This window comes from Staurois parvus, unplaced genomic scaffold (genome assembly GCF_062004578.1).
Source record: "Staurois parvus isolate SC_StPar_1 unplaced genomic scaffold, SC_StPar_1.0 ptg000199l, whole genome shotgun sequence".
Classification (NCBI taxonomy): Eukaryota; Metazoa; Chordata; class Amphibia; order Anura; family Ranidae; genus Staurois; species Staurois parvus.
This window is the reverse complement of record NW_028317995.1, coordinates 1766370-1778392: the sequence shown is the minus strand read 5'-3', so window position 1 is coordinate 1778392 and position 12023 is coordinate 1766370. Positions and strand designations below refer to the sequence as shown.

Genomic DNA, 12023 nt, shown 5'->3' with positions numbered 1-12023 from the left:
TTACTTTACTAGGGCGACCGTACTGGCCAGAGGCAGAGAGTACAGGGAGTTAACTCACAAGATTTCTAGCTGGATGAACAGCTATCTTTTTTTGTACTTGTTGAATAGATATAATAAAATGCTTCCAATATTATATGTAACAGACCACGAGGGAGCAAATAAAAGAAATGTATTGTTAGAGTTTACATATGATTTTAACAAGGTAACAAAAATCTGGGCAAACATATGTTATAGAAGAAAGTATGATCAGATGTATTTTCCAGAATCTGTGCTTTCTTACCAGAGTGAAATGTTACCCAAATATTTTTCTGACACCATTGATGGCTTGGCATGACAATTTTTATGTGAGTGTAAACAGTTCTGGCTGTGTTCCTTTTTACACTTGCAGCAGTTAACCAAAACCCAATATAATGGAGCATAGGTTTCAGCTCTTTGCTCAGTGGCCTCATATTCCTTTGGCTTAATGCCCCCTCTGCATCCTGCCATGTGTATGTGTACATAATATATCAACTCACAGCCTGTGTATGCTTAGTCTCCATTCAACTTCATTCCAGTGGGAGACGCAGTCTGTCACTTTTAATAGGGACAGCTTCTGTTTGCAGTAATTCTGGCAGGTGTATTATCTTCATACCATCTGTTGTGTGCATGCTCAGTGCCTATGTTTCCTCACCACCAGCCATCTATCTGTAGATGAACACAGTAGCTGCTATTAAGAGCTGTATTTTAATTTTTTTTTATTATTCTCTAAAGGGATAGTTTTAAACTGGATAATGTGTATATCTGCATTACGACAATGATTTTATTCTTACAGGCTATAGATGATTTTTTAACTCCAGAACCAACAGCCCAAAGGATTTTGCCACCCAACTTCGTGAAGCCAGTGACAGATTCACATCCTCCTAGGGACACAGTGGACGCTCTAAATGAAGCAACTCCTCCAATTCTGAAGTCAGCACATTCACATCTTCTAATACAGAAGGATGGCTCCCTTAGTCCTGGTTGCTTGATTATGGCAGAGTCTTCTCCAGATGCTACAGAGATGAGGCCTCCAGTGTCACCACCATCATTTTTGCCGTATTATACTGGCACAAGCTCTCGCCAACGAAGCAATGGCCAGAAATGTTCTAGAAGAAAACGAGACCTGGTTTTGTCTGTAAGTATGTACATAGGGTACAGTATGTGTGGAAAATTATCACATTTGTCTTATTGCATAAAGAAATATGTTAACTGTAAATGGTCATTTTATTGTATTAAAGTGTATTTTTTTTATTGTATTAAAGTGGACCTTTAAGCAATTTTACAAATGAATACATTCCTGGCATGTCACAATTTACAAATTTAGAGCAATAGTATTGTGTTTTGTTTTTAATCATAAGAAAGCGGCTTTTGAGCTTCAGGCAAGTCACTGTGCCCAGGCTGAGGTGATGTCAGATTACTGTAGGCAGGAGCAGGGGCGGACTGACAACTCATGGGGCCCCCAGGCAATAGGGGTTCATGGGGCCCCTGTGTCCTTGCCCAAACTCAAAAAAGCCTATGAAAAAGATACCAGGGGCATCTCATGGGGCCCCCTACTGACCCCGGGCCCTCGGGCAGTGCCCGAGTTTCCAAATGGTCAGTCCGCTCCTGGGCAGGAGGAAGCATTTCATCTATCCTCTCTCCACCATTAAAGGAGAAGTACAGCCAAAGCTTGTACAAAGGATTTAGATACACTTTAGGCTGCATTCATACATCTCTGTGTGCAGTGTTGCACTTTAACGTAAGTTGCATTAAGGCAGCACTTTTATTTTGAATAGACTGCCAAAGCACAAAAATGGACCAAAAAATGAATATGCAGCATTTTTTCTGATGCAGTACAAAATGGTGCACAAAAGTGCATTACTGTGTGTTGTGGTGTGCTGCAAATCATTTCTGTCAGAGCTGTGTTGCCTTAAGGCATTGGGGTGCCATTCAAAATGAACAACACTTCAACAAACTAACACACATAACATAACTAGCACCTGCCCCTGCCACCTGCTCCTGCCCCCTCCATAGCTCAGTGCTGGGTGTGGGACAGAGTAGGCAGCAGTGACTGACAGTCGCTGCTCTCTGCTCAGAGCGGCAGGGAGAACTGAGTGATCAGCAGTGTCTGATAGCTCAGTTCTCACCCTTAGAGCCAGTGGGGGACAGATGCAGCATCAGATCGATGCTGCATTCACCTAGCTAAGTATTGTTTGGGGAAAAAAAAAAACAGTACTAGTCAGAAGGTGAGAGGCTGCAGCAGGATACTGTCTGTAAGATATTTGTGAATACAGCTTTAATTGGCAGTTTCATCCTTAAGCCAGCATCTCAGTGCAAAAAAGAAATACCCTTGGTAATACCTAAACAAATTAGTGCCGTCCTTGTGAAGAGAAAAGCAGATGAAGGTGTTGTTAGGGGGAGTACTGTATTCTTTGTAGAAAAAAGTAGTAAATGCCTGTAAGTGTCACACTTGGCATGCATGGGCTTGGCATGAAAAAATACTCATGATGCTAGTTCCACTTTAATAAATTCAGTCATTTCAGAGGCTATTCCAGACTGAGCAGTTAATGAAAGTCAGAGCAAATATATAAATAAACATGGTCTGTTAAGCTATTTCCTCTGAATTAATATAACCATTTTAGTATTGCTGCTGTATTTATTCAAAATCTCTGGCAGTACAGTGGCTAAATGGTTAGCACTTCCGCCTGGCAGTACTAGGGTCGTTGGGTTGAGTCCCAGCCACGGCACCTCCTGCCTGGAGTTTCCATGTTCTCCCTGTGCCTGCGTGGGTTTCCTCCGGGTACTCCGGTTTCCTCTCACACTCCAAAGACATGCTGGTAGGTTAATTGGATCCTGTCTAAATTGGCCCTTGTATATGAATGTAAGTTAGGGACCTTAGATTGTACGCCCCTTGAGGGTTAGGGACTGATGTGAATGTACAATAAATATGTAAAGCGCTGTGTAAATTAACAGCGCTATATAAGTACCTGAAATAAATAAATCTCTTACTGCTTTGCCACATAATAGCTAAAATTTGAAATCATGCTTACTGTGGGAGTGTTTGCAGTCAAAGCTTATGAAATTGGAGGGGAGGGGGTGGCTTTTTGGTATGTTTACATTTTGCCAACTTAGCATGCATATGTATGAGCCTTGTTTTCCTATGTGTTCTATGTGTTTGAAGCACACATCAAATGAAAGTCTGCAGATTCAAATTTACTTCAGTGGTGTAGTGTCGATGACTGTCCTGAAGGTGTGTTTGACCTGCAATGGGTTGTATTTCTTTGAACACAACAGATCCTATTAGGATGCATATGCAGTGCAGATGATGGAGCTTTTGCTGAATTTTCTGTTCAATTACATTTATCTGAGCTGTGATATGTTTAAATGCAAAAGCAGCATTTGGCAAAAACACCCATCTACTTTAGCCCTAATTCTGGCAAGTCTGCAGAACCTGCATGCTTTAAAGCATGTCACAGCCTTTTGTATTGCCTTGTTATGCTAGAACAGTTGTGATGGTTGGGGTAGAATTGTACCTGTATTACTTTACCTATCGTTCAGCAGCTGATTGGTTCCAGTATGTGTGTTTCTGCTGTGTATTTGGCTGTTTGTTGCTGTTTAAATGTATGTAAAGGATTGATCACTTTCTGGTCTGGCTATCTTTCCATTAAAAATAGCTCTGTAATTAGCATGTGATGTTATACCCTAGACTGGTTATAAGAAACCATGGTAGGTCATGAAGGAACATTGTGATTTCACAACAGCAGGATAGCCACAGCTGGTCTTCCTCTGCTCTAAAGAAACCACAGGTTATCTTGGACTAAGAAAAAAAAAATGTTTTCTTTATAAAGTCAGTATCTATATCCTCTGTGTATTAACCACATGTAGTGCTTGCTGTTATATTTAATAAAAGTGACAGAATAAAATGAAGTTATTTAGTCAAGTACACAACCAAAACATGCCACTATCAATAGTGTGGAGGAGTCAGATCAAGTGATCAAGTGTAATTCATTGTTCTATTGGAGGAGTGGGAGCAGGAGCGGACTGACAACTCATGGGGCCCCCGGGCAATAGGGGATCATGGGGCCCCTGTGTCCTTGCAAAACTCAAAAAACCCTATGAAAAAGGTTCCAGGGGCATCTCATGGGGCCCCCTACTGACCCCGGGCCCTCCGGCGGTGCCCGAGTTTCCAAATGGTCAGTCCGTCCCTGAGTGGGAGTCTATAGGTTACACTGTTATTTGCTTTAGTAAGAAAAAAATACCACCAGTATATTATATCTGAGCACCAGTTCACACCACAAAACCATTCTCCAGAACCATTCCAGATGCATTTCTGCATGTGCTTTTTTAATGCTTTTTTATGCATTCCAGATGCCTTTTCCCTCCTTTTGTTGGGGTAATTTCAGTTGCTAAATCTTCATTTTCATCAAGACAATGCTTTTGTATTGCTTTCTTTTTATGTTTTTTTTTTTTTACTGTACTGGGGTCCAGTGCATTTTTTTAATGCTTTTTACTGTGTTCCAGTACAGTTCTGTGCAGGAAAAAAGCACTGGAACGCACTACGCTGCTGTGAACTCAATATAATCTACTTTCCATGCTTTTTTGATGCAGAAAAAAAGCACTGCACTGCATGTGGTGTGAACGGGCCCTGAAGCAGCATGGCCCAGTAAACCAACATCCTACTTACAGCAATGTTTTTATATATTACCCCAATGCATTCTACATGTATAGTAAGTTCATCTAAGATAAGAAAAAATGTAATACAATCCCACATTTATAAGTAGTTGTAATTGAATATAGAATATTTTATTATATACTATATATATATATTATATACAGTGCTAAAATACTAATCACTACCAATAAATCAATATTACAAGCAAGAATCCTATAAACATTTACTTATATCTTTAGTAAGGTTGACTAAAGACACCATTCCTTTCAGATCAACCTGATTGTGTGTATGTGACTACTGTTTTCCATATCCCTGTACATTGTGTTTACTAAGAAACACCTTAAAGTATTTTTTGAACTTCTCTACACTTTCCTCTCACACCACCAACTGAGGAACAGACACATCCTTACTGCCCTAACAGTAAAGAACCATTTGCACAGTTTCAGATTGAACTGCTTCTCATCCAGGTTCATTGTGTGGCCACTTCCTTTAAGTGCTTTAAGTGCCAGTATCCAGAAACAAATTTGATAACATATTCAATTTTAAAGCTGAACTCCAAGCACAACATTTTTAATTTAAATGTATTCAATAGCCACAAAGAAAATAAATCCACTTTGTGTGCACCAAATGCCTTTGAAAACACAGACATTACCTTGTAAAACTAGCAGTGATATCATCAATGCACATTCCCTATGCACAGAGCTGTGGGAAGAGCCCAGTATGCCCCACCTAATACAGGCTGCCTGCAGAAAACTTCAGGAGGAGGCGTAGACAAGACCAGTCACCCTGCACAAGGAGAGAGAGCATCAGTGACCAGTCTTTATAGGGAACTCCTGCACAGAAGCAAAAGGAGAAGTACAGCCAAAACTCTTTTTTTGCTGTACTTTTCTTGTGGATCACAGTAGTGCAGTCCATTCTACACTCCTGTGACCCATTTTCAGCTGACAGTGGACTAATGTCTGCTGAAAAAAAAGCCCTACTTCTCTTTGAAGTTTCACAATGCATTCCTGCACAGGTCTGGAGGAAATACACAAAGCACACTAAGATTCAAGGAACAATATACATGATTCTTGTATTTAGACAATATTTGCTTATTCTGGAGTTCTACTTTAAGCAGTCTCCTGAATAGTGTGCTGTGCAAATCCTCTGTATAAAAATGAACAATTGATTCTCTGCTTCAATCCGTCACCAGTGCTTCTCTCAAAAACCAATAAACTCACCATCCCTCTTATATATAGTAATATATACCCTGTATATATATGTCACACTCTTCCTTATATTAGGTCGTTTTATTATATCAGCCGTTTAGGAGAAGAAGGTACATAAAATAAATGTGTATTGTGTAGTAGTTTCTATTTAACAAATATATCTGTCAGGGCAGGGCTGTGGAACGGACAGGTAGGCCTAGTGGCAGGGTAACGCACTGGCTGACGACAACCACCACCAACAGACTGAAGTCCCTCAGGGCGCGGAGTCTAAGTCCCAGGCTGCCCTTCACCAGGGCCCCTGATGGTGGGGATGGACTTGACGCAACCAGGGACCAGGTCGCGGCCCCCGAGACACCCCAGCTGCGGTAATGGCCGCCGCCAATGGCGTGTAGTTGGTGAGAATGACAATAGCGTAGTCAGACAAGCCGGGTCAATAACAACGGGACAAAACAGTACAGAACAGTAGACAGAGAATCACAGGTCACGGGCCGGGTTCAGCAACAGAAGGTCAGATCAAAGGGAAACGCAGAGAATGGTCTTAGTCACAAGCCGAGTCAGAATACCAGAAGAGTCACAAGCGTATACACAGAGCTGTAGCAAGACAAAGACACAAGACACAAGTGCAAAGAGCATGTGCAGATCCCAGGCTTATATGTACTCAGCCACACCCCTCTGGGGGATGGACCTCAGAGACCTGAAGGCATAAAAGATTCCCATCATGCTCAGCAGAAATCCAAGATGGATGCTAGCACATGGAGTAACATAACCTCTGGGAAAAGGTAGGACCTTGACAGTACCTCCTCCTCAAGGGCCCCTCCCCCTCCGCGGCTCAACAAAAGGTTTCCGAGGAAAGCGGGTATGAAACGCGCGGAGGAGGGCAGGAGCATGGACATCCGCGGAAGGAACCCAGGAACGCTCCTCGGGACCATAACCGCGCCAATGAACCAGGAACTGTAATCGGCCGCGCACCAATCGAGAGTCCAGGATCCGGCTCACCTCATACTCCTCATGACCGTCAACCCGAATGGGACGGGGCCGAGGCAGAGAGGTAGTGAAGCGATTGCAGATCAGAGGTTTCAACAGTGATACATGAAAGATATTGGAGATCCGCATCCCAGGTGGAAGGGCAAGGGCATAGGCCACCGGATTCACCTTGCGGAGAATGCGAAAAGGACCGACAAAACGGGGAGCTAGTTTGGGTGTGGGCACCCGAAGATTGAGGTTACGAGTAGACAACCACACCCGATCGCCGACCTGGTATGAAGGAGCGGGCAACCGTCTGCGATCAGCCTGGAACTTCTGACGCTGAGCCGAGTCCCTCAAAGCCCTCTGGATCTGCCCCCATGAAGAACGCAGGGCAGCAAGATGGTTCTCCACAGCCGGAATGTCCTGTGGTGAGAACCTCTCAGGTAATACCGCGGGTTGGTACCCATAGTTGGCCATGAAGGGGGACATCCCGGAGGAGGAGTTGACCGCTGAGTTCCTGGCAAACTCAGCCCAAGGCAGGAGATCGGCCCAATCGTCCTGATGGTCCGAGATATAACACCGAAGGAATTGTTCTAAGGCCTGATTGGAACGCTCCGCAGCCCCATTGGACTGCGGGTGGTAGGCTGAAGAAAAGGAGAGACTAATGCCCAACTGGGAGCAGAAGGCGCGCCAGAATCTGGACACGAACTGACTCCCGCGGTCCGAGACAATCACCTTGGGCAACCCATGCAGGCGAAAAATCTCCCTGGAAAAGACCGTGGCCAGTTCTTGCGCTGTTGGTAATTTCCTGAGTGGAATACAATGGCACATTTTGGAAAAACGATCGACGACCATGAGGATGACCGTATGACCCCGAGACACAGGGAGGTCTACAATAAAGTCCATGCCCAGGTGTGACCAAGGACGCTCCCCATTGGGAATGGGTTGCAGAAGACCCATTGGAAGATGCCGTGGAGATTTATTCTGGGCACAGATCGAACATGCCGCTACATAAGAGGCGATGTCGGCACGGAGAGTTGGCCACCAGAACAACCGAGAGACGACCCAAGACAACTGGTTCCTCCCCGGATGCCCGGCAGTTTTGGAGTTATGGTAGGTACGCAGCAGACGGGTGCGCAACCCCTCGGGTACAAAACATCTACCCTCCGGTCTCTCGGGAGGAGCGTCAGTTTGAGCCGCCAAAATCTGCTCCCCAAGGGGTGAAGTCAGACTGGTACGAATGGCAGCCAGGATATGATCCGGAGGTATGACCGAGGTTGGCTCAGAGTCCTCCCTGGACAACTCAGAGTATTGCCGCGATAATGCATCAGCCCTGACATTCTTGGAACCAGGCAAATAGGAGACCACATAGTTGAACCGCGACAAGAACAAGGCCCATCTGGCTTGACGGGGTGTCAATCTTTTGGCCTCCGAAAGATAAGTCAGGTTCTTATGATCGGTAAGAATGAGGACCGGAACTGCGGAGCCCTCGAGCAGGTGCCTCCATTCCTTGAGAGCCAGAATGATTGCCAACAACTCCCTATCTCCAATCTGGTAGTTGCACTCTGCAGAGGAAAGCTTCCTGGAGTAGAACCCACAGGGAAGTAGGGGTCCATCGGGCGACCGACGTTGAGACAGGAGAGCGCCTACTCCTGTCTCGGATGCATCAACCTCAAGGACGAAGGGCAATCCAGGATTGGGATGAGACAGTATCGGAGCCGAAGCGAAGGCGGATTTCAGAGCCTCAAAAGCTACGATGGCCTCGGATGGCCACTCGTGAGGATTGCTGCCCTTCTTGGTTAGGTCTGAGAGAGGTTTTGCCAGCGTGGAGAAATTTCTGATGAATTTCCGATAGTAGTTGGCAAAACCTAAAAAGCGCTGAATGGGCCGAAGGCCATTGGGACGAGGCCACTGCAGAACTGCCGAAACCTTCTGAGGGTCCATGGAGAATCCCTCCGCAGAAATGATGTAGCCTAAAAAGGCAACTTGGGATCGATGGAATTCGCACTTCTCAAGTTTACAAAAAAGTTCGTTCTCACGTAATCGTTGCAGCACCTGCTTGACATCCTGGATATGGGACTCCATGGAGGCAGAGTAAACCAGGATGTCATCCAAGTAAACTACCACGCACTGCTGCAACAAGTCACGAAGGACATCATTTATGAATTCCTGAAAAACTGCGGGCGCGTTACACAACCCGAAGGGCATCACCAGGTATTCGTAGTGACCGGTTCTGGTGTTAAACGCGGTCTTCCACTCATCCCCCTGTTTGATCCGTACGAGGTTGTACGCCGCCCTAAGGTCAAGTTTGGTAAAGACTGTTGCCCCCTTAAGGCGGTCGAACAACTCAGTAATCAAGGGAATCGGGTAGGCATTCTTAGTGGTGATTCGATTGAGACCCCTATAATCGATGCAAGGCCTCAATTCACCACCCTTCTTCTTTACAAAGAAAAAGCCCGCTCCTGCTGGGGAAGTAGACTTACGAATGTGCCCCCGGGAAAGCGCATCCGCAACGTACTCCTCCATGGCCTTATTCTCTGCAACCGAGAGAGGATACACCCTGCCACGCGGAGGAGTGGCACCGGGTTGCAAGGATATGGCGCAGTCGTAAGGACGATGAGCAGGTAAGGCACCAGCGCGTACCTTATCAAACACGTCCTGGTACTCCCCATAATCAGTGGGCAACGCAGAGTCTGAGGAGGCACACAACACCTTAACCGGCCCACGGATGCACCCGGCCCCACACTGTGAAGACCACGAGAGAATCTCGGCAGTTTGCCAATTGAAGGTTGGATTGTGCATCTGGAGCCAGGGATACCCCAAAACCACCGAATAGTGCGGAGAAGAAATCACCTGGAAACAGGCCAACTCCCTGTGAACAGCCCCAATAGCTACCTCAACTGGCATAGTCTCGTGGGTAACCTGCGGTGGTTGCAGGGGCCTGCCATCTATCGCCTCGAGAACCAATGGGGTAACTCGAGCCTGCAGGGGAATGGAGTGCTGGGCAGCAAACGAGCTGTCCATAAACAACCCGCCAGCCCCAGAATCTACCAACGCCTGGGCCGTCACCGAGCCCTCCGCCCAAGAGAGGACAACGGTGATCAGTGGCTTATCTCTGCGGAACGCCGGGGACGAGGAGACTCCACCCAAGATCTGTCCCCGACAGGATCTCAGGTGCGAGCGTTTCCCGGACGGACTGGACAGGACTGCCGAAAGTGCCCACCAAGACCACAGTACAGGCAGCGACCCTCCCGACGCCGAGCGGCCCGCTCCCCCTCGGAAAGGCGAGCAAACCCCAGCTGCATGGGCACACCACCAGACAATCTATCCCCAGGAGGCGTGGGAGGAGAGGGAGGAATGGGTGGGATAGAAAACGCAGGTGCTAGTCGATTGGAAGGCCTCCGCAGGCGTTCCTTGAGTGAAGGCCTCTCCCTGAGCCTGGTATCAATCAGGATCAGGAAGGAAATTAGTGCTTCCAGCTCCACAGGCAATTCCTTGGCTGCGATCTCGTCCTTCAATGCATCAGAAAGACCCTGAGAAAACGCAGCCACCAGAGCCTCATTGTTCCAACCCACCTCTGCTGCCAGGGTACGAAACTCTATGGCGTACTCGGCCACGGTCCGTGGACCCTGATGCATAGACATGAGCAGCTTGGCAGCCGAGGCGGAGCGAGCCGGTACATTGAATACCCTACGGAAGGCATCGACAAAACCGGAAAACTCGTGAATCACGGGGTCATTCCTCTCCCATAAGGGATTCGCCCAGGCCAAGGCCTTGTCTGAGAGTAGTGAGATGAGGAAACCCACCTTTGACCTCTCAGTCGGAAAAGCGTAGGGGATTAATTCAAAGTAAATCCCCACCTGGTTAAGGAACCCACGACACTGACTCGGCTCACCCCCAAAGCGCTGTGGAAGAGGGGCTGAACCGGTCATACCTCTGGACACCGCGGGTGCCGCATCAGCCGCGGCGGTAGGCACAGCAAGCGGAACAGCAGCGGGAGCGACCACCGGAGTGACAACCGGCCTAATAACACCAGGAGTAAGGTGCGCGGTGCGTGCCAGCAGAGTTTGCAACGCCTGAGCGAACTGATCCAACAGGAGATCCTGTTGATCCAGTCTGGCAACCAACATAGGAAGTGAAGGCGTACCTGCACCGTCAGGATTCATGGCACTTGTGTAATGTCAGGGCAGGGCTGTGGAACGGACAGGTAGGCCTAGTGGCAGGGTAACGCACTGGCTGACGACAACCACCACCAACAGACTGAAGTCCCTCAGGGCGCGGAGTCTAAGTCCCAGGCTGCCCTTCACCAGGGCCCCTGATGGTGGGGATGGACTTGACGCAACCAGGGACCAGGTCGCGGCCCCCGAGACACCCCAGCTGCGGTAATGGCCGCCGCCAATGGCGTGTAGTTGGTGAGAATGACAATAGCGTAGTCAGACAAGCCGGGTCAATAACAACGGGACAAAACAGTACAGAACAGTAGACAGAGAATCACAGGTCACGGGCCGGGTTCAGCAACAGAAGGTCAGATCAAAGGGAAACGCAGAGAATGGTCTTAGTCACAAGCCGAGTCAGAATACCAGAAGAGTCACAAGCGTATACACAGAGCTGTAGCAAGACAAAGACACAAGACACAAGTGCAAAGAGCATGTGCAGATCCCAGGCTTATATGTACTCAGCCACACCCCTCTGGGGGATGGACCTCAGAGACCTGAAGGCATAAAAGATTCCCATCATGCTCAGCAGAAATCCAAGATGGATGCTAGCACATGGAGTAACATAACCTCTGGGAAAAGGTAGGACCTTGACAATATCATTATAAGCAAATCTCACATTAAAAGGCAATAACTACTTAGATGATGAATTCTTATACTGTACCGCGCTCCAATATTATCAACCTTTTGTGATTAACCTTTTTTGGTTGTGTGAATTTCTTAATATACCACCTATAATCCAATCATTACTTACTTCTATGGTGCTTAAATATACAATTAACATAAATTAATTTATAAATATGAATTAAAAAATTATATGTGATTATAACAAATATTAATAAAAAATTAATGAAAAATTGGAATGTCAATACTATGTGAATAAAATAATAAAAAATTAATAAAACATAAAAAAAAAAAAAAAAAAAAAAAAAAAAGGGAATGTCAATTATTTTCTTTAAATTTGAG

The 12023-nt window shown here is 46.5% G+C and overlaps 1 protein-coding gene across 3 annotated transcripts in view; it reads left to right on the top strand.

The window, feature by feature from the left end:
- CUNH14orf93 (chromosome unknown C14orf93 homolog) overlaps positions 1-12023 on the top strand; it is a 48603-nt gene that overhangs the window by 20183 nt on the left and 16397 nt on the right. For 2 of the 3 annotated variants that reach the window (XM_089678194.1, XM_089678195.1), the window contains exon 3: positions 812-1153. The exons of the other annotated variant lie outside the window; for it this stretch is intronic. In XM_089678194.1, coding sequence (XP_089534320.1) covers positions 812-1153 — 342 coding nt within the window. The remainder of the gene's footprint in view (positions 1-811; positions 1154-12023) is intronic. 3 annotated transcript variants of the gene reach the window in all.